The 23844-nt window shown below is 44.9% G+C and overlaps 1 protein-coding gene across 1 annotated transcript in view; it reads left to right on the forward strand.

Moving 5' to 3' along the window:
- The first annotated feature begins 1428 nt into the window (after positions 1-1428).
- The window catches only part of agrn (agrin), a 247780-nt gene continuing 225364 nt past the window's right edge, over positions 1429-23844 (forward strand). Inside the window, exons 1-2 of the mRNA XM_078288305.1 lie at positions 1429-1867; positions 3733-3994. Coding sequence (XP_078144431.1) covers positions 1667-1867; positions 3733-3994 — 463 coding nt within the window. The 5' untranslated portion in view covers positions 1429-1666. The remainder of the gene's footprint in view (positions 1868-3732; positions 3995-23844) is intronic.

The following is a 23844-nucleotide window of genomic DNA, read 5'->3' on the forward strand; positions in this document are numbered from 1 at the left end:
CATGTCTATTTTCATCACAGGTTTCACTCTCACCACTATTATCTCCCCACATAGTTCGACAATTAAGTACTAAACCAACAAGAAGTATTCATATGTGGTCAGGAGAAAATCTTCTGGTCTAATGTGTGTCTGTTTGGAGTGCTGTGACAGGAAAACATTTGAGAAGCCCTGTCTGTCTGTCTGTCTGTCAGGGTCTAGTGAAGTGATGGAGGTACAGCAGGCTACAACTGGACTAGTTCCTCCACCAATGTCAAGCCAGCCAGAATAAAAAACATGACTACCAGACTCAGCTCTCAAAATGAAACCCTTATTGATGAACATGTGTTTCAACATGAGTAAAGAGGTGAGGACAACTTACATGTCTACTGTTGTTTTAAAAGTCCATTTAACCCATTTCAGTGCCACAATTGTTCCTAAAGGCTATAAGAATGGGAGCCCTGATTCCTCTGGCGTAAATCCAATAAACCCTAAGCTATAGCAAAGTCCAAAACTTCCAAACCTGCTTATGTGAACTAAATTTCATGGGGACAAAGTGGAGAACGACTGATGACTGACAAGATATTACCCATAATCAATTTTACAATGGTATTTGTGCCATAGTGGTCATATGTGTAGCAGTGGTAAAGAGGCACAAGAAAGCACTGAAATAGCAATTTATACTTCTTTTAGCTAAATATTTATTGATAGTTTTATTGGTTCAACAGTTAATGTATTCATATGAATAGATTTTATCTAAATTTGTGAAATAATAGCATAACTCTATAATGTTCCACAGGTGAAAAGATAATACAAAATTAATAACCACACTATCAGATTAGAGGGAATATTGCACCCCAGATGTTTTTTTTTTTTAGATAAGGCTTCCAAATCTATTTGAACTTGACCTTTGCTCTTATCATAATGATAAAAACTACAAGATCATATTTGGACTCACTAAGGCATGTGGCCATACCGTGCCAAGCTCAATTAACGCCCATGGCTATCATATAAAAATCTATATCAAGCCATATCAGTGGCACAAATGTTCCTTCCTCCTGCCCTGTGGATCCGGAGGGAGGGAGAGAGGGGGGTGGGGGGTGGGTGGGTGTTGCTGCTTATGGGGAGGCAAGGGCGCAGTCTGTCCGACGGGGGGCGGCGTTGGACACCAGTTTCTGCAGGCAGGCATCCCAGCCCGCAGGTCCCCCCCAGTCCTCCTCCTCCTCCTCCTCCTCCTCCGCCACCGCCACCACCACGACAACCACCCTCACTTGTCGGATCAGCAATTCAGATTGCATGCAAATCCGGGGAGCGTCATTGTGAAAGAGTGTATGTGAGAGAGAAAGAGAGAGAGAGAGAGAAGTGCAGTGCATTCCTGGAGAGAGAGAGAGAGAGATATATCCCTGCCCCTTCCTCCTCCTTCTTCTCCTCCTTCTCCTCCTTCCTCCTGCTCTCCCAGCCGGCGGCGGCAGAGAGGGACTTCAACCCGGGCTGCAGATGCGGGGAGCTCGGCTGCAGAGTGATAGAGAGACTGATAGTCCGTAGGGAAGTTGGGGAAAGGAGGCTCGGTGCACTATTTCAACCCGTTATACATTCGAAAGAGTTGGGAGTTGTTCGCGGAAGGCTCCGGGGGGTAAATTGAAATCTAGGGAAGTTTACTTTTTTTGTGTTGTATCCGTGTGTGGCGGTCATGGGTTCTCAGCGGAGACTGTGGGCCGGCCGGACCGCGCTGCTGCTGCCGCTGCTGGTCGCCGTGCTGTGGCAGCGCTGCTCCGCAACTTGCCCGGAGAAAGACTTGGAGAAAAGGGAAGAGGAGGCCAACATAGTTTTGACCGGCACCGTGGAGGAAATCATGAACATGGACCCGGTGCATAACACGTACTCTTGCAAGGTAAGACATGTCCCTCTAGGTCAGTTTTTTTTTTTTTGAATGAGGTTGACGAAAACGACCAGAAAAAATGCTAGTAGAAGTACGTTATCCGACATTGAGTGTGCAGGAATGCGGCGCCACAAGGAAAAATACACCTGCTTCTTCCACGAAAACTAGCAGGAAATTTATGAATGTGGCGTATTTGAAGGCACATTATCAGCCAGTATAAACCCTATATACCCTCATTTAGCTGCTAGAAGCCATTGCCAGTGAGATTTGTGTCCCAAAACCTCTCATTCGCATCAACAACTATCTTGGAAAAACTTGATTTTACAAACTCATTCATCCGTACGCATGTGGCAGCGGTTGCGAGGACGCAAACATGACATGAAATCCACTTTGCATCCAGAAATAGATAGAGGGTGTTTTTTATTTCCACTTACCAATTACATAGCTACAGGGGAGGCCTACCCGACTATGTAATCATCCCAAACATGTTGCAGCAGCAGAGTGGCCCCTCACTGGCCCCTGGCTGCAGCTCTCGCTTGATTTGCAGTCGTAACTGGAAATGTGAAAACCTGTAACTTATCATTTGCCACTAGCTATAAAAGATAATATTCCACCAGATGATTTATTCTCTGTACATAGTGTTGTTGACAACTGCTACTAGCCAGTGAAGATTCTCCCTTATGAAAACTATAGTAATCCTATAATATATTTTAGAAGGATACTGTAAGTCCCCATAGGAATATTAAAGTGATACTATAGGTGATTCCGTAAAGTCACTATAAACTCACTGTTGAGTCCCGTAGACGCACTCTAAGCCCCTAGAAGAATATTATAGGAATATTAAAGTCATTTTTCATAACATTCCATCATATGATTTATTCCCGGTAGAGAGTTTTGACAAGTGCCACTGCTTGTATCCAAACCAATGAAGATGCAAAGCCATGCATTACAGTGTCACAAGTAGTTTTATTAAAAGCATTTGTGACAGTGTGATAAAAGCTGATTTAATAGAAATTAGGAACTCAGCAGCTGTAATTATTATGTCTGTGGCTAATAGACCACATAATAACACACACTGAAAAAAGCCTCCCACAGCCTCAAACAAGCACATTTTCAGTCATGACACTGCCTCCTTCCTATGTCCCCATTCCCTGGCCATTCATTTTGCAACTAACTTTCGCACCATCACAGAAGACCTGTGGTAGACCACTCTATAATCTGTCAGAATAAACAAGTTGTGTTTGGCTGCGCAAGTCAGCTCTCTCTCTCTCTCTCGCTGCTCTTTGCTCAGCATCGACTTGCTTTCTGTCCCATGATGGATGAATGGAGTAGATTAGAGGCACACAGCTCTCGTTCTGAAAACGGAAACCACCGCCTACTGCAGAAATGAGACAAGACAGCTAACATGGAGCGAAAGGGCAAGCTTTCCCATGACTGTATTGTACATACAGCAGGCTTTGCTGCAGTTGCTCGGATGCAGTAACCCTGAATGTATGTCATACAGTGGTTTGCACAGGTTCTTAGGCAATCTGTGGCGGTGTCAGGACATGAGACACAGGATCAAACCTGGTAAAGGAATGTGTAGTTTGTATATGCAGCACAGAATCACTGTTAATATGCAATTGTGTCAGTTTGATGTTTTGGTAGGCCACCAAAAGAATCTATGTGGGAATGATTCATCCCATACACAGGTGTATGTACAGTAAGATCTCAAGGAACTTAAGCAGAAATGCAGAAATCTCACATGAAATACATCAGCCTATCATTCCAAGGACATGCATCGAGTTATTTTCTAATAAAGTGAAATCTGATGTATTTTTGTGGTTTCAATGAAGTGCTAAAACCTGTACTGTCTCTCTCCTGTGATCCGGCTAAAGGTCCGGGTGTGGCGCTACCTGAAAGGGAAGACCATAGTCAACGGCGACATTCTCCTGGACGGCGGCAACAAGGTGATGATCGGGGGCTTTGGCGACCCCGGGATCTGCGACAACCAGGTTGCCACGGGCGACACTCGTATATTCTTTCTCAACTTGGCCACGCAGATCATGTGGCCGGCGCACAAGAACGAACTGATGCTCAACTCTAGTCTGATGAGGATTACCCTGCGCAACCTGGAGGATGTCGAGCACTGCGTGGAAGGTAAGCAGCCATTTTGTTGTCCCTGCTTAATTCTGGACCAAGTAGAATGAGGCCTTCTTCTTAGTGCATAGCAGACAGTAAATGTCCTATGTGATCGGTACACCCTCTAGGTGGGATGAACACCTTGTTGCGAGTCTAGAAAAAGGAATTCTAGGAAAGGTAACTAACCATGTACAGGAGTTAAAGTGTGTCCGTTTCGTAGGGCTTCAACAATCAAAGTATCTTCACTGTTTAGCCAATCTATATACTGTTTGTTGTTTCAAGATTTGCCATCTGTGTGTTGCCTGTGAGGAATTTTGTATCGGATCCAAGACTCAAGGTAATCGTGAATCACTTTAAGTGGCAAGGATTTCACATATCGGCAGGTTCTGAAATTACATAGCCCCAGGCTCACACAGTCCAAGTTTCCCAGCACTCGATGAAATGGGGACACCTGAGTCATTTTAGGAGCTTTGTTGCCATGGTGAAACTCCAGCCTTTCTCAGGTCGGCGTAGCCTTGAGGTGGGTGTGCCCAACTCTGAGAAACACCTCCGGGACAGCGGCTGAGTTAGACGGAGGGACGACTCCTGACCTTTGCACCTAGTCACCGGGCCAGTTTATGAAGTCAGAGAGGAAGCTGCTAAAGACTCTCTCACACATAACCTGAGATGTTTACAGGGGACGCAATTTCCCCCACTCTTTTTTACAGCTGACCCTCATGTTCTCACCGTTTTTAATGGTCAAATCTCGGCTTCACTTTAAAGAGAAAGACAGAATTGGTCAGTGTTCTAATATTAATTAAACTACACAGAGGCAGAGAATGCAGTAGCAGGAGGCAGACTTGTGCAATGAATGAGTAGATCAGACTTGTCCGTGCTTGAAAACATGTCGTCTTGAAAAATAGTTTTCAAGGAGGCTTCCTGAGTTTGGGAGGGGGAAAAATGGAGATGAGTTATCCATTTTAGACATGACAGCTTTTTATTTGTCAGTTTGATTTAGATACCAAAACCCGAGCACGATAAGAGTCAGGCTAATTGAATACTCCTCTCAATCCTTTTTTGGTTGAGAAATCATTTGTCAGGCACTATGAGAAGAACCGTACAGCCATGACCAATAAATCTCAACATCCACCGTGATTGCGAGACTGTATCGGCCCATGCCCCCACTTATGCCAGTGAGCAGGGCTTGCTGCTGTTTGACTCCTACTGGTGCTTGACAATACTGGCAGCGGTTCAAAGTTTGAATCCAGCACTTAAGAGGGCCCGGAATACCAGGGGAAATGCATTCAGAGCACAAATCACCTTGTCAAAGACTTTTTGGGGCAATCAGAGTTCCAGAGTTGCAGCCTTTATATATTCTCTGCGCTTTCCTCCGAACGAACCTGGGTGGCAGGTTATTCCAATGGATGAGGCTTGTTTGTGGTGTTTCGTAGCATTTGGCACACACATAAAACTTCTTCTATTTGTCTGTCCAGGCACGAAACACTGCACTGCTAACCTTTTATTCTGCCCCCCTTTTCTTCTTTTTTGATTCCTGTTGTGGAAAGGGGAGTTTCTTGGCTCCAACAAACTGTCTAGAATGTGCCCTTTTTGTTGTGGGGCCCCTTGTGTTTGAAGAGGGTTTAATTCACATAACCTGATGGCTGGCTAGTTGTAGCTGCAGCTACAAACTCTAGATTCATGTAGGGAATTTGCTCATCTAGTGTTGCAGTGAAAGAAATGGCAGTAAAAGAAAATGCACTCAAAAGTCTTCATGATCAATCCTGTATCCTGAGTGTTACACTATGCCTAGAAAGACCCAGGAGTCTACTATATATCCTATACATGCATGCACTGACCTATAAGTAACATCTCGGGAGAACTCTCAGGTTCAACCACCAGATGAAATCGCTGTTTGTTTTTTGGGGGTGAAATTGGCCCAGATAATTAGCTGGCATGCCTCAATCCGGTGGAGAATGAGCTTTGAGGCTCGCTCCAGTGCAGAGTTTTAATTAAGAGAGTCAAGTCAGATCCCATCCGCTCTGTGCAACCACTTCCCTGGAGACTGCGGGATGTCAGTACAGCGGGACAAGACTCTACCTGCCGCAGCGCTCATTGTACCCTCCTCTCCTTTCCCCTCATTCTTGACATTTTCGATAGCTAGGATAGACTCAGGAATGCCTGGCAGAGGGCTAGGCGGGGAGGCACATTGTCTGAGACGGAAGAAAAAAGGCTTTGTGTAAGCCGCTCTCGTAGCCGTTGAGTTTTTGAGAAGGGACACCGAGGACGAGGAAAATAAGATGAGTGATGTCGAAGTGAAGGGAGAAGAGAGCGCGCGAGACGGGGCGTGAAGGAATTCTTTGTACATGTGCGGACGCGGAATGCCAGGGATGTTGTGTTTGTCATGGCATATTTGCGGGCGTTTCAATCAGAGACGTGCGAAGCAAAGATAGATGCCCCGAGGCATCATGTTTCACACTCGCTCCCCTCCCGTGGTCTTCGCGCTGGGCGGTGGCACTTCGGGGCCACTCAAGCCCTGTGTGGGATCACTTGGCTACAGGCTTTCATCTGCCTTAGAACGCCTTCCCCAGAGGAGTGTTTACAAGATCTCAGTAAACACTTGCGCTGCCGGCGAGCTCTTAAAACGCCTTATGCCATATTTACTACCATGCAAAAGCCCCCCCCCCACACCCCCCCTCTTCTATTTTCTAATGTCTTATCTCTACTTACTGAGGCCCTTACAGGCATGTCTGTGGCTGAATTAAGAAGTGGAAATAGCAAATAGCGCAACTCTTAAACCTCGAACGCACATTGTACGCATTGTTGAATTTGCACCTTGCAGGGGCCCGATAAGCGGATGGCCCCTGGCACCGAATCTCTCCTCCTTTGTTTGCTCCTCCAGCTACCATTCACTGAAATGTTACCGCATTCAATTGTGCTGCGCACAGAGTTGTCAGATAATGTGTCAAATTCAAACAGAGCCATTTGCCGTGTCTCTGGAAACACAATGAAGTCATGGTTTCTCACAGTGAATGAAGGGGGGGGGGGGGGATTCGAGGCTCAACGGCACGCCAGGGTCTCCAGGTTTTGTAAAAAGCAGACAAAATGAAAAACTGTCCTGGTGTTTATTGTTATTTCTGCTTTTCCACCGCCGTGTTAATGACAATGAAGAGAAAAGGTAGGGGTGTGTGGGGAGGGGGGGAGGGGGGGTTAGGATGAGAGGAAGCCCCATTGATGGAGAAGTGTTGAGCGTACAGGGAGATCTTATCTGTCTCGCTGTGTTTATCAGCTGGTTTTGTTTCAACTCGACTCTTTGCCAAAGTCTTTCCCTTAAGGCCCTGTCGGAGGACGGCAACAAAGGGCTGTTTCTTCCTTCTGTCTTCATCTCTTCCTCTCCCTTTTTTTTGTCTCTCTCTCTCTCTCTTCTTAGAGATGAGGCAGTCAGTAGTCAGTGCACAGTCATGCAACAGCTGCCTCTGGTTGCAGTTACAAAGATCATTTCTTTGTCCATTTTAAATTCCAGTCATATTGTGCCGCAACTATTTAAGTACTAGCCACGCTGAGTGTAGCTAGTGTGCGGCGGTGGCTGGACAATAAACAGTCCTCATGGGATGTTAATGAGCTGTGTTTTACCATTCTACATACCGCCGGCTCTTTATGATCTGCACGTACAGCAGTCCAGAGGCTCAAGGGGCGGTAATGGGGTTAGCCAGGCTTGCGAAGAGTGTGATGGGGGTCCTGATTTGCCAGCAGGTGGTCTCGGTTAATGATGGGCGAGCAGACAGTCCTTTGGAATGCTCCTCGGGGTGGGTGGGATGTGGGATGACTGTTTGAGCCCCCCATCCTCCCCTTCAACTCTCCTACGGTGAATGAGCCAAGGCCCCCCCCGGAAAATGTTCTGCTCTTTTCCCACTGTTTGTGCAAGGAGGAGGCCCAGAATGTCCTGGAATTCCCGACCTGCACAAGCCCCTACCTGGCTGCCGCCTCCCTCCCTCTCCTCTCCATCCTGATATGTGAGGAGGTAATGATTGAACGATAAGGGGAAAACGGAGAAGAGTGAGGACCTTGATTCATAGCGGCAGTATCTTTTTGCGATTTTTTTTTTTTTTTTTTTTTTCACACAAGGCTCATGCCATCTCATCTGGGAGGCAGTTGAATCCCCTGTCTGAAGAACAAAAGCAGACTTGTGTTAAAAGGCTTTTTGAAAAATGCAATGGATTGTTTGCTTTGAGATAGCCCGGGATTGTTTTGTCTTAGGGGTCAGTTCACAGCTACAGTTAATCAGTGACTCATAGCCCAGGAAGATGATTCACGTGATGCCAAGAGCATGTCGGCATTCCAGCCTGAGTTTTCATGCTTCTAACAGTTTATTGTTTTAATATCAGGCTGTACTACCTCATATATCAATCTGACCAAGAAATTCTACAGACCATTAAGAACATCGCCGCGGCGCAGTGAAACGTGACGACCCGAGTTCTATTCCATATTTGCCTTTCCCACGAATAAAAACGTCTGGCTTGTATGTAATCCCAAAGGGGGATATGGGAGGCATTTTATTGTGGCACTGGAAAGTGTGTGAGAACACTCCCAGCCCCACCCAGGTGACTGAGCTAAAGCACCAGGGTCTTGTGTCTTTATCCCGTCTAAGTCTGCACAAGCAGCCTTTTGTCTTCTGGGAGTCATGGGAAGTTATGGATCCAAGAAGACCGACTTGAAGGATTGGAGTTTTTTCTCAGGGTTCTTGTATGGATTATAGTTTGAGAGTGCGTGTGAGTGTGCGCACGCGTGCTTTAGTGCTTTTGTACTACGGCGTAGCCTTTGTCAATTGGTGTACCCTATGTGGCCTATGTCAAGGCATTTATGCAGTGAAGTGAACAGAATTGGATAAATGGAAAGACATGCTTACTTGAGTGGATGGAAGGCTTTGATGAAACACGCGACAAAGGACTGACGGGAGAAACGAGAGCGACGGACCTGTTTGCCAGCTAGCCCATAGTCTCCAGAGTTATTACACATTTTAGATTTTAATTAAAAATGCGAGAGCGGAGAGCCTGCTTGGCATAGCGATGAAGGGCTCCAAAATGAAAAAGCCATGAAAGATGGAAGAGAGCGAGGGAGGAATGGACCACTTACCGCAGTCTGTTCACCTTGGCTTGACTCCCAGCCCAGACCAGGAGTGTATCACTCACATGCTGATAAGAATCCTAGATGGTACTGATAGTACGCAGAGATACCTACCTGTAGTGACATGCCTGTCACTATGTGTGAGATGTTGACATGCTCACGATGTATACACATACAATATAACATCTAGCCTGTCCAAATATATAACTCAGATCTCCCAAAAAAGTGGTCTCTTAATTCATTGAGTGTTGTCACGTATTGGTTTGTGACTTGCTCAACTCCAAATGACAGAAGATGACTTCATTTGGCTCTTGATATGTAAAGAACCTGTACAATGTCTTCTGTACTCCAATGAACTCTGCTACACCTCTTACCTGGCTTCCCTAAGGGCATAAGACACTCAAAAGGTCTTGATGTTTTTTATGCGATGGCTCATGTGCAGTGGTTTGATCTTGAATGCACCCTTAGGTGGTGCAGGTAGTTGAAAGAACTATTTCTTGGATTGCCTTGAAGTCTCCATCAGCGCTGTCCCTGAACCTCTTCCAACAGTGGGGTTAAACCAAGTAATTATTTCCAAGGTCTCAGTTCTTTATCTGACCTCTACAACCTGTCTATCAATTTAGGTCTCATTAAACAAAATTCATGCAAAAACCACTAAATTGTTTATTGGCCAAGCGCATCATGATCCAAAGTGCACCTGGAGAATCATCAGTTCTTTGATGGTGAAGGTGACACTCTGGGAAAAATAGTGAGCTTTTGAGGCACCTGAAGTTGTGGGGAAGGTGTTATGTTAGCTGGTCTCAAAGTCCTGGCTGAGCTCTTCTGTTGTTTAGGAAGAGGGAAGCGGAACTGACCTGGGAGGCTCCGAGCAGGGTCTTGGATGTACAGTGACCCGGAAAACCTCCCTCCTCCATCCCAGACATAAAGAGCTCAGAGCTGCAGTCTGCGTGGGATCTGGGCTCCCTCCAGAGACCTGGATCCGTGACAAAATTCCAAGCTCCAAGACAGCATTTCCAAAGCAGGGCAGCTGTTGCGGCGAGTGTGGCTACTTACTGTCAACACGCCAAAAACATCAGGGTTAGAGAAAAGGGTTGCGGTGGGACTCGATGGTGATAGCAGAAGCCCTAATGTGATTTGTATTTAGGTCAGCTGCCACTCCAGCGCTGCTTGGATCAAGAGAAAACAAGGCAAGAGACAGGAAAGGCTGGAAAAAAAAATGCAAAGACTTTTTCGGGCCCTGAAAGTTAATTTAGTTGTGCAGTGCATTAGGGACTGTGTACTGGAAATAGATGGAAAGATGAGCTGAAAATGTGAATTTCTTTTTCACTTGGAGGGCTTGGTGAATACCTTTTTTAATGAGAGACAAATGACTTGCTTCTGCTTTTAATAGAAAAGTCTAAATTGAATATTTCTAGCGTTTGCCAAGTTGTCTTCCCAGTGATAGAGTGCAGTCAGCTGTCTCATGATGGGTGGGTCAACTTGGCACAGTATGGAAATATTTGCCAACAGTATTTAAGATGGGACGATTGTAAGCTGATATTGTGAAATGCTTCTCAGAATGAACTTCTTTCCAGTTTATCAATCAATCTTACCATTTTGACACAAGTATTTGTGACCCTTCGTGAATGAAATATGGCTTACAGGCCTAAAGAACAGAAATTTCAGCGTTCCTATTGTCATCAGAGTTCAGCAGGTCAAGTTAGGGAATTTACTGCTTGTTTTTTTCACCCTTCGTTTACCCAATTAACAAGACTGTGCAGATGGGAGTAGGTAACCTCCTGGTTAAATTGAAGCAGATGTCAAGGAAAAGCCCAAGACATTATGTATGGAAATGAAACAATACACAACTACCCCAAGGTGGGCTGAACAGGAAGAACCCAATTCTGAGAATAATTACATTCAGTCACCCCCTGGATGTGGCCTAGCAGTGCACTGACCGGATGCTGGTAAATATTTAAACTCGTCCTGCAGGGCTTGTTTCCTGTTTTCTCGTGCTATGCACCTGCTACACACCAATGCCCATATGCCTGCCAATGAGGCCAGTAATAGAGCTGCAACGATTAATCGATTAATCGATTAGTTGTCAACTATTAAATTAATCGCGAACTATTTTGATAATCGATTAATCGGTTTGAGTAATTTTTTAAGAAAAATAAGTCAAAATTCTCTGATTCCAGCTTCTTAAATGTGAATATTTTCTGGTTTCTTTACTCCTCTATGACAGTAAACTGAATATCTTTGGGTTGTGGACAAAACAAGACATTTGAGGACGTCATCTTGGGCTTTGGGAAACACTGATCGACATTTTTCACCATTTTCTGACATTTTATACACCAAACAACTAATCGGTTAATCGAGAAAATAATTGACAGATTAATCGACAATGAAAATAATCGTTAGTTGCAGCCCTAGTCAGTAATATAATGTTGCTACCCTTGGTTCCACCGCAACGCCACCACAAGCCTTACTTCTATATGCCAGTCTTTAATTTCTAAGAAACAGTATTTTCCATATTGCTTTATAGGGATGGGACGATATATCGAAATTCAATGTATCGCAATACAAAAATGTGACAATACGTATCATGGGACAGAAAAATGAATTGTGATATTTTATTCTGCTGTAGTAATCACAAATGAGGCGTGGATCTATTGAAATTATATTATTTGCACAGTCAGACTTTGTTGTCATTGAACTTTTATGTATTACATCGTTTTGTGGTTGTATTGAATCGTGAACCTATCCCGTATCGAATCATATCGTGAGCATATCGTCCCATCCCTATTGCTTTATAAATATTTTACGTAAGTTGGACCCGGCCCTAAGGAATTCCATTTGGCCCTGTTATGGAAAAGAGGATAATGATGTGCCGAGTTTGGCGTGTTGCTTGTGATACTATCTGATTGTTGCAGCAAAAGCTACATCTTGAAGCTAGCTGTTGAACTCCAGCCTCCTTTAAAAGCTTAGACTGCGCTGAGATGCTAAAGTCATAATGGATCACATAAAGCTTGCCTGTGGTGGTGAACTGAAATCTTATCCCACCCATAGCCTGAGTTAACATGGTCTATATTACAATGCTGCACATACAGGATGTAGGGGAGACTGGACAGTCGGTGGTCCCACGTTCACAAACACTCACAATTAGGGATACGCAGGCTTTTCCCGTGCTCTTTTGCTCCTCGGCCGACACTCCCGTCTCCATCGCTTCCTCTCCTCCCCCTCATCTATCTCTCCGTTGACCGACCATCATTGTGAACCCAGGATGAACACCCCCCCCCCCTCTCCCTTGTGACTGGTCCTCAAGGTTTGCTTGGGGAAAGGTTATAGACTTCTCCGCCAGTATCTGTTTGCTTTTCTTCACGTCTTCAAGTGTCTTCCTCACTCGCGTTCTCACGTTCTGATGGTCCGCATGCCTGTCTCTCTGCATCGTAACCTGCACATGTGTCCGTCTGTCATCACGCGGTGCTGGACATGTCATTCCTTATGCTTACACCACGATGCGGTTGCCCCGTCTCTGATGTTTCGGTGTTTCACTCTGCACCTTCGCGGCAGCGGCAGGCCGGGCTGATATACGACAGTTGTGTTGACCCATCAAGGTTTGAGTTTTATGTCTCCACTCTTGCCTCTTTTACGAGTGTTAAACTGTCCCTAAATATTTCGGTGCCCCCCTCCCCTTCTCCTCCTCGTCTTCTCTGTTCTCACAGTCCTCCTCCTCCCAGTGCTCCCATCTCAAAGTGGGTCCACCTGTAATTAGACTGGAATCCCATGGCCTGTAAAGCTGTCATAGTCCTAACAACCAGGTGCAGCGCTTGCAGACCTGACACCAGCCGCTGACCTAATTCCACATCACTAACCCTAACCCTAACCCTCTTTCTCTGCTTCCTCAAGTATTAACAGAAGTGATTTTTTTTAGCAATTTAGATAGTTCAGCAGATGTTCTTATCTGAAGTGACTTACAATGAATAAGTAGGTAGGGTTGAAGTGTCTTGCTCACATTGACAGGACTCATGGCTGTTGATGGAAACATCATTGGCTGTTCCGGAGATTGAACCTGGAACAGTGATTACCACTTTGGAGAGTTAATGTCACCTTCTCTAAGGTGTTTTGTATTCATGTCAGTTATAGATGGGAAGAATTAGTATGATGTGTATGATATGTGTGTGTGTGTGTGAGCGTGTGACTGCTGAGAAATCCCTGAGATGACACTCTCCTGGCCTCTGCTCTGTGAGGCCTCTCAGGAATCTCTCTCTCTCTTTCTCTCTCTCCCTCCCTCTCCCTCTCTCTCTCTCTCTCTCTCCTACTGCGCGCCCCTCTCTCTTTCTCTCTCTCTCCTGCTGCGCGCCCATCTAGGCCGACAGATTTGTCTGGCTGGAGTGGAGGCACTAGGCCTGCCCATGTTGTTTTAGCCAACAATGACAAGGAAGTGATGGCTTTCAGAGACAAACAGAGATATCTGGCAGGGGATGTCTCAGTAGCTTGAGTGTGTAGGTGTGTGTGTGTGTGCACCTACACACTCACACACACACACACACACACACACACAGACACAGACACACACTTCACAGACTCTTTAGAATCACACAATCAATTAGACAGACATACACACACACAAAGTGTGACTTGCTGTCTTTGACCTAGCCACTGTGATTGTTTTTACCTTTTTCTTTTCTTTTTATATGCATAACTCTACACCTCTCACACATTTCAACTAGCTGTCTTTCAACAAACCACAGTCTCCACAGTAATGTGTGACTGATCAGACTGTGGTTCCATGGGCAGTGAAGCCTACCCTATTGAAGTTGAATGGGCACATACAAGCCACCTGTAGAAAACCCCACTTCACAGAAAAAGGAGGGTTCTTCAACTCAAGGGTTTCTTTGGTTAGGGTAGTGGTTCAACATCCAGCCATTGGGTTCAAATGAACCACTACAAACTAACTTAATGTTAGTTACATGCTTGCCAGCTGTGAGCATTGTGGCAGACAACCTGCCTAGATTACTACTAAGCCAAGACAGTCAACAATGGTGACTGGCTACGGCTGACCACTAAAAAACAAAAAGCTCACAAAACAACAGTCGCCACATTTTCAAGTTTTGAAAAGCTACCTGAAAATATAACGATGACAAAATAAAATCTCCAATAATAACTTATACTAACATTACTGCTACCATGCAAAGCCTACTATGATAACATTACATTGTCAATAAAAGATGTATTCTGTGTTCACATATAGAAAGAAGTGGAAGAACGGAATGACATCTTGCTATAACTTGGAAATGTTCATGTGTTGAACTCATTGGAACAGCACATCCAGAATCATTTTGATTTATCAATTTAAACCATAAATGAACTGCAGCAGATATCGCTAACTTTTTGAAGGTAGAATTGATTATATAGTGTGGACATTATTGCCGCCGCTGCTTCAGAATTTTATGAAATGTCATGAAGTCGTAATTACACGACTCTGCAGAGGGCTTTTAATTTGAAACGACGGATACAGAAGTGGCGACATGTGGCGACACCCGGCCGAGGCGAGAGGGAGAGAGAGAAAGAAGAGAAAAAGAAAGAGAAGAGAGAGAAAGGTAGATTAAAAGGCTGCGTTCACACATAGCGTTTTTTGATGTGGAAAAAGCACTGCCTGGAGCGCTTTTTGTGAGGAGAAATAAGAAGCGGATCACGGCAACGTCACCTGACGTTAGCTGAGCAGCTGCTAGCTCACTAACCAGCTGGTTCACTTCTAGCAGACAGAACAGTGTTGTGCAACAAGCAAAGGCTTACCAGATATTTCCAATACATGTCCAGTATAATCCATACTGCCTTTCGATCGCTGTTGCAGTAACAGAAATTCACTTATTACAACGTCCAATTTCTCCACCGGCACTTTCACTTTCTCCATATTTGTTGTTGCTATGGGAAACGGCCGGCGTCTCTGTCATCGCGATTGGTCGGCTGGGAAAAAGCGGTTCACGTCACCCGGCGCTTTTCTGAAAAGTTGAACATTTCTCAACTAAAAAAACAAAAACATTTCTCAACTTTTGAAAGCGCTCCATTCTGACGAAAAAAAACGCCGCTGCAGCGCTTTTCGGGAGCGGCCGCCTTTTGTGCGCCTTGCGGCCGCTTCCCGTTACTTTTAATGAGAAAAGGGCGCTGGCGGTTGGGGAAAAAACGCTGTGTGAACGCAACCATAAATGTTGGTAAAATAATTGCCAACGATGTTTATATAAGCAATGTATTAAAATATTCCTGATTGCATTTTCAGATGAGTTTGTTAAAATATTTCTCCAAGAAGAGAAAGATGCCTGATGTCGATGAGGAAGATAGTCAGGTAACTTTACTTTAGCTAGGGAGGGGCTCAAGGTTCTTAGCTATGCCCCGAAGTTTTGAAGGGAAAGAAATGCCTTCTGGTTCTAAAATATGTAACGTTAGTGGTGGCTACTACAATATTTTAATGTTCTTACTGGTTGCGTGATCAAATATTTGTGATGTGAGAGAATTCTAACGTTACTCATTCTAAAATGTAACCTTATTAGACAAGTAGACAGGCAGGAGTAGTGGAGGCGAGTGGAGCAGGAGAGCAGAGTGAAGCAGGAGAGAGGGTAGAAAGTGAGGAGAGTGGAGTATGTTCTAGAGTTTGTTTTGCAATCAAGTGTCAATTTATTTCATATTTTTTAATTACCTATTGATATTCACTCCGACCGCGCGCGCACCACCCAGGTACAACAAAACCCTTTCCCCCCGCTGCTAAAAAAAATCCTAGAGGAAACACTGAACACTGATAATTTTGATTTTTATTACCATGGACTGCCAACATGGGTGGATTCGCTGCCATGTTTGCCACCTGTGTTGATACACTTGAGTAATTCATGACGCCAAGTGGGAGATATTGGAGCCTACAAAAAAATCCCACATCCTAGTGGTAATGACCAATAGGAGGCTGACATGAATGGACTTCCCAGTCAACAGCTTGTATTTTCAGTAGATCCGATATGACGTGAACACAGCATAAGCCCTCTTGCACCAAAGAAGTCCAACAAACTATATGCAAAACCTAAATCAATCAATCATATGTTGCAAAATGACATGACTTACCTTATCAGGACCAAATGAAAATCCTACAGTCTCTGTAGGGTTTTCAGCACATGGAGATGCTAGCCCTTCTGGCAAGCATACAAACTGGCAAATCAGAATAAAGAACTCAGTTCTTGAACCATAAAGAACCATTTTCTGGTATTATATACTATTAAACCCATTTTGTTCAGACTGTGAAGGATGGAGCACAGCTATGAGGAGTGAAAACAGCTCTGCAACAGAGAAAGTCTGCCCAGTAATATACCAGAGAGAGAGAGAGAGAGAGAGAGAAAGGAAAGAGAGGTAAAGTCCAAGATTAAAGAGCGTGAGTGATGGAGGGAGCTGGGAACAGACGGAGAGGCACAGAAGGAGGAAGAAGGGAGGAAGGAAGGGAAAGAGGGAAAAGGGCAAATAGAGTAAGAGGAAGAAAAGGGAGAGAGAGGCAGAGAGAATAACATGAGGTTGGGGAAAAGTTGGAGCCAGTGAAATGAGAGGGGAAGGACTGCAGAAAGGCAAGTGTATGGGGGAAAAATGAGAGGGAGAGAGAGAGAAAGAACGAAAGAGAGGCCGGGTGAATGACAAGAGATGAGAGAGTGAACTAGTTGGATAAGAAAGTGAATGTGAGAAGAAAGAAAGAGCAGAGAGAATGACGTGGTAAGAAATACAGGTGTAGGACGATGAAATAGTTCAAGAAATCTCGTAGAAACCATAACAATTGCAGTGGCCCCTCTTGTGCTTTACATGTGCGCATATTTCACCAAAATGCACAAAACTACTCTCCCTTGATGTATCACATGCTCTCTGTGTATCACATCAGGGTATATAGACTATCAAAGAACCGAATAAAAGCGCATACATTATGTGTATTCTGAAAGCCTACTTTCATGGCTTTTGCCTCACTCCTGTAGTGTGAGGGAAGCCCACACGAGAAGAGAAACAGTCTTAGAACCAGTGCCATGAGGCAGCTCTCAGCATTTTTCCAGCAGAAGCACGGAGTCTGAGCGCGGCTTGGCCTGAGGGAACAAGTTCCATCACAGACTGAGAGCTATTGCCAGAGGTATGCCCAGATCCGCCTCGTCTTCCCCCTCATTGTCACTCCAAAGCCCCTTGTATTACACAGGGAGTGCGGCCGTATTACCATACAGCGCTGTCAGCCATTTTGAAATGCCATAAAATTCTCTCGTTACCGTGAGAGCAACACAAAAAAAGTTTCTACATCCATCTTTCGTGAATGATAGTTTTTCTGTTCTGCGAGAGGATGGAGGCGTCCCCTGGAAGAGCACTCGAAGCCAGACATATTGGAGTGGGCTCTCAGAGAAATATGAGGACTGAGATGGATGGAGGCGTAGAGTGTGCAGAGTTTAGGCTCTTGCTGTCATAGTTTTTCAACAGGCTTTGTGGACTCTCAACTTCGGCCTGCGTAAGGAAAGACCTTACAGGGTCATACAGGGTGTCTGAAAAGTCTGGGATCATATGGAAATCACTAGGGATGGTATGATATACTTATCTCACGATACGATGCTCAATACGGGGTTCCACGATACGTATTGTCACATTTTTGCATTGTGATATATTGAATTTCGATATATCGTCCCATCCCTAGTAAGGCTGGGTATTGGCAAGGACCTCACGATACGATACGTATCATGATACATGGGTCATGATACGATTGTATCACGATACATTGCGATACGATACATATTGCGATACATTGCAATACTCTACATAATTTACTGAAAATTTAAAAATAGAGCTGAAAATACAACTTGCTGTGTACCACCTGCAGGCCTGGAATTAAGTCATTTTTAGGGCAAGGCCACTTTGGCCTTTGATAAATACAAATTTATTGGGACATCGAGGCCAAAATGTAGGGCACCAAGGCCAAAACCAATGGTTATTAAAATCCTTTTTTCAGTTCTTTTTCCTCAACAAAATAAATATCCTAATAGAAAAATTAAGTGCTGCAGTGTGATACAGCACATATGTAAGATGGCTCAGACTAAAAAGTTAGTTACATGTCCAGTAACACACGATAACGTAAGTGTAACCCAGGTTATTTTCTGTAAATTACAGATGTCCCTTAAACGCCTCATGCAGACTATCAGTAGACGCTACAGTTTACCGATGTTCCCTAAACGCCTCATATGCAGGCTACTGCTACTGCTACAGCGTTTTTGCTGCTCTCAACCCAGTTAATTTTGCTATATTCTTCATTACAGCGGCTAATTACCCGCTGTACGTTTAAACTTACACTAGTTCTGCTCAAGCACTCATAGCTCTCTCCTTTTAGTGACTTTCTCACTAATCCCACAGTTGTTTACACGCTTTTCAGATCTGCTAGTTACTTAGCTTAGCAGTTAGCGATAGCTTAGCAGTTAGCGATGGCTTCTCTCTCTCCCTCTCAGTTTAATTAATAATTAGCTGTTAATTGGTTGTGGTATACGTTAATTCCTGCCCTGCACCTGGGTAGTCTAATCTGTACATCACATATTGATAACATATTGACAAATTGAGTCAAAACTATTTAATTCAAAGGGATTTGAGGGAAATTTAAGGACATTTTAAATCCGTTTAAAACATGAATAATTTTTTTTAATGTATCGATATGAGGGGCTGGAAAATCGATACAGTATCGTGGAAAAAAATATTGCAATACTCAGCAGTATCGATTTTTTTGCACAGCCCTAATCCCTAGAAATCACTGATTCCTTCATAGAATGTGCTCAACATGCTGACCACCAATGTCCAGACACGGTTGGAAACCGAATACCACTGTACGTTTCTCTGTATCTGACAAAGCAGTTCTGGATTGACAGCTGGATAGACATTAGTAATGTGCTACTGCAGATGCTGCTGGTTTAGGATTTTCACAGACTAAACATTTTCCTTCTGGTTGCCCCAGAGAGCAAAATCGATATGTTAATGACGTGCCTCAGTCTCCACTTGCAGCAAGAAAAAATACATTGTGTTACTGCACGATTCCACACTTTTCAGGACACCCTGTATTTGAGCAGCTAGAGGTTATCAATGCAACGACATCCGTCAACAGCCTAGGACAAGTTGCAGCATGCGGTGCTCTGATGCGTTCAGTTTGAGCAAGAAAATGGAAAATGTCATCAGTCTTTCATTGGCTGCCCGCAAATATTTGCTTCCCTCTCTTACCTCTAGGACGAATGAGGTGAATGTCTAATGTTCCTCCAAAGGTCAAACAAAACCTGTCTTTGGTTTTAGTGTAGATTTGTATTGCTTATGGATTTGATGAGATGTGTGCTTGCAGCTAGAAATGTATGGGTGGTTGTTCTTGGCTTTGTCTAGAGGTAATTCCTCACGAATGTACTGCTTTTCTGAATACTCCTTTGAGCAATTGCTGTTCTGTTCAAGTTACCTTTGAGCAAAAGGTGGATGGAGCACTGCCAACTCAACTCACACCAATATTCTTTTTCCCTCATCACACACAACTCTATAAAATGAACTTGATCAGGCCTTGGATCCACGCCTAGGACAGAAAAATTCCCAGTGGAATTTCCCGGAGTCCTTTTTAATCCCGTTGGCTTCCAGGGCCTCGTTCTGGCCCAGTCAGGGTTCAGGTTGATGCGGGATGATCCTATCTCCAGATATCCCATTCCAGTAAATCAAGGGAAAAAGGGAAGGGCAACAGGTCAACCTCCAGTTGGCCTTTACCTGAGGGGCCGGAGGGAGTTGTGAAACGGTTTAGGAGTTGAGGGGTGAAATCAGGGCCAAGCGTGTTCACAACACCCAAAAAAACCCTGACACATTCCCAGACACAAATTCTTTGCAACAAAGTGGGACTACGACACAGAGTTACGACAAAAACCAAGCTGTAAGTTCGCAGTGTTAAAATTAGGATGTGTGTGTGGGTGTGTGGGTGTGTGTGCTCTTGCTCTCAAGTAAATCCGCCCCCTTCCTCTTCTTTTCATTGCCTTATTGGGACTAAAGTGGCGGTTTTGTTGTTCCCACTCCAGCCAAATCTCTGTCTTTGTCTCTCTCTGTGTTTCTGCATGTCTGTCTATGTGACTCACTCTTTTACACTCCCTATGTCTCTCTCTCTCTCTCTGTATGTCTCTTTCTCTCTCTCTCTCTCTCTCTCTGCTCACTCTTTGCAGATTGAACTTGCTGGTTAGGATGCTAGTGGAATCTTGATCAGGTCCAATTTACATCTAGACAATGGTGGGAGTCGAGGAGCGATTTCTCTCTTCTTTTTCTCTCGTCTCCCCTCCCTGAGCCTCCTATGCCTCCGTCTTGTCCTCCCCTCTGCTTTGGTCTGTTTGCCAGGAGCCCCCACTCCTTCTCCTTTATTGTTTTTTTGGAAGATGGGTGTCTTGAGAGAGAGAGAGAGAGAGAGGGAGAGAGAGCGAGAAGAATAAAGGAGTGCAGGATAGAGAGGGCGCCTCCTCAACAGTAGACTGAGCTGAATGCCTCTGGACTTCATCTGTGCTCAAGAGGACACAGCCCTCGCGATAATGAACTCCACACACTTGTCAAGGCACACACACACACACACACGGTCACACACTCACATGTTAAAGCCTTAAACAGGCTGTCGAGGGCAGAGCCAGCCTTCTGTCATCCCGTCTGCCCACGTTTCCTTGATAGCTTTGTGCATACATGACACGACACCGCACATTACCATCGATTAGCATAAGCTTCATTTGGCATCAATTCCAGTGTCATATTCAGACATCGCCGTTCGAACACTGATCCCCTTTGACAGAACGCACCCTCGCAAATAACAGGCTGCTTTATGCTCAAGCATAAAGCATCTCAGATTTGACTGAGCGCTCGAAACTGAAACTGTCACCGTGCGATAATCGCTGTTTAGGCTAATTGTACATAAGGAGGGAGCGAGGTGGATAGGCCTGTCAGAAACGGGGTGTGCTTACACTGCAAAAAAATCTACAGTGACTTTTGAAAGCCAGAAATCTCAGTACCTGGCCAAGTAATCATTGAGTCGCTATCAACAACCTTATCAACCTTTGCAGATGTATTATGGTCATTTTGTGCTTTGGGACAGTAAAAATACTTATTGCACCTCTCAAATAAGTGGAAAAAATGCCATAGGGGTGAGATAATTTCATATGTTTTCAATGCAGTTTCATCTGTTTTGAGGGCTAGGAACATGAGACAATACCTTGAAATGAAGCAGATCACTCCACTACTATCAAGATAATGATGCTTGATGCAAGAAAATTGTAGATTTGCATTATTAGTAACACTTTCCTTGAAGTGGCACTCATTGCATTATAATGAATCATAAGTGGATTATAAACACATTGTGAGTTAATGACAAGTTTTATGATCAGATCATAGTATAGTAAACACTGTATAGTCAACTGCATAGTTAATGACATTAAATGGAATGTCATTTACTGATGTTTGTCTGATGATTATGTTGTAAGAAAAGTTTATCTAGGCTTCTAATGCATCTCAATGCACTTCAAGAAAAAGTGTTATGAAATTGTATTACCCAAAAGCCTAATTTTTCACTTTTTTTTTTTTTAAAGGTAATGATAAGTTTTTAAGATTCAACAGCAAAAGACTTGTAAAGAAGGCTGTATTTCTCATATCCCTCATACCAACGTATGTCAGCTCAGTTACTGTGACACCTGATGCCCGGCGCGTTACCCACATTATCCTTCCTCCAAAGGAAAATGATAACAAACAGGGGGGACGGGCAGCCATCATGACGCAGGGGCCCCCTCGGCGCTCCAGAAGGGGGGTCCCGCCTCAGAGGTTTTACAGTCGGCGGATTACCTGCAGTCAGTCACGGCCGTCGTGTTTTGGATTCGCTTGCTTTAGCGCCGCCGTCGTTTTCCGAAGGAGCCGAAATGAGATCCGGCGCGCAAATCAGCCGGTTGGTTGGAGACGGAGCTCCGGCGCTCCCGACGGAAGAGTGACGTTTCACTGCCACCCCTCGCCGGATAACCGCTGGAATGTGAAGTATATTAAAAAGCCCCTTGTCCTGGGAGTGCCTTCTTTTTTTTTTCATCTTCGCTTTAATAATGGAGATGTGCAGAATATGATGAGGTTGAAACTTGGACTATGGGAATAGAATGCCAGTGTGAGAGGAGGACGGTGTGTGTATTTCCTGATTCTTGTGTGTGTTTCCCTATATTTGTGTGTGTGTGTGTGTGTGTGTGTGTGTGTGTGTGTGTGTGTGCGTGAATGAAGGGGAACGACAGCGTTTCCTCCCAGGCGCCGGGGCAGAGCATGAACCCTCCAGAGAACTAGTAGACAGCTTTTTAATTTCGGTCCTCTCCACCGCCGCCGGTTGGCTGAATTAACAGGAATTGAAATGTGCCGAGAAGAAGAAAGAAGATGTTTTTTTTTTCTTTCCATCCACCACAAAGTTCAAGACTTAAACTTCTCTATTATCACACTGGAGGGGGGGGGGGGGGGTCCACATCATTTTACCTGCCTGTGTGTATTGTGGAAAACAAGCTTAGCGCCGGAGCAGATTGTAAATCATCAGCCTCCCCTTTCAGATCAGTGCTGACAAAGGTTCGGAGGATCGGCTTCTGGTGGGGCATGGAGAGGGGGGGTAGCCTTTGTTGTTGACTTCTAGTCTTTTTAACACCCCCCCCCCTCCCGCCACCTATCCTCCATCATGGCTGACTGTCAGTGGCACAGGAGCGGCTCCGAAGGCCGGCTTAGCGCGTGCACCTACCTATAGGACTTAAAAAACACTATGTTCTATGTATGCTCTCCTCTTTCTGTGACATCCAGGACACTGAACAGGGGGTGAAAGGGGGGAGGGGGGGGGGGGGGGGGGGGGGAGAATAGAGTGATTAGCCCCCCCACCCCATGCCTCCCAACTCGCCATCCCGGAGCAGCAACCTCAAGTTCAGGGAAAGGAGGAGCTGCAGGGAGGAGGAGGAGGAGGAGGAGGGATTAAGGAGAGGGAACCATGGCGGTTCTGAAGAATCGGGGTATTGTTGCGGTCTGCTCATCAAAGCGTAAAGAGAGGTCTGAAAGAGGGAAGGGGAGGGGGTAGTGGGGGGGTACAATCCTGTCCTCTCTCTCGAACACACACTCTCACACACACTCTTTACGTCGGAGCTGAACGTCGCGATGCTCCAAACTCGGCGGTGTTGTCGGGGCCAAACTCTTGTTACGCATTCTCCTTCGCTTTATCTTTATTTCTGGAGGAGGGTGAAAAGGGTTTTGGCTGCATAGTGCACACACACTGTCTCACACACACACACACACACACACACACACACACACACACACATTTGTGTTGCTATGGACTTACTGAGGAAACGTAAAACGCATCACTTCCGGTGTGTCAGAGAACTTTTTCCGGGAAAGACCTACCAGACACCAGGATCCTCATCTTTCTATCCTTGTGAGAACATTTGGTACAAGAAAACAGAGACACACACACACACACACACACTGTAAATGCCGTACTCCTACCACACTTGACAGAAGTTTTCAGAGCAGAGCCTTGTCCAAACTGGCCAGCTTCCTGCACCCATGGGATCTAGTTCTGGTTCTGTGATCCAAGACCAGGCCTAAGATTTACAGTGGGTCTCAAAGTGGGGTCCTGGATGTGGTTCCAGTGTGTCCCCAGCAAAATGAGGAATAGGTAAATATCACTAGAATTGAATTTGCTACAAATGATCCCAAATCCAGAATGTATAAAAATGACTATTCTAATTCTTCTTCATAGGATTTAG

This window comes from Centroberyx gerrardi, chromosome 14 (assembly GCF_048128805.1).
Source record: "Centroberyx gerrardi isolate f3 chromosome 14, fCenGer3.hap1.cur.20231027, whole genome shotgun sequence".
NCBI classification, from domain to species: Eukaryota; Metazoa; Chordata; class Actinopteri; order Beryciformes; family Berycidae; genus Centroberyx; species Centroberyx gerrardi.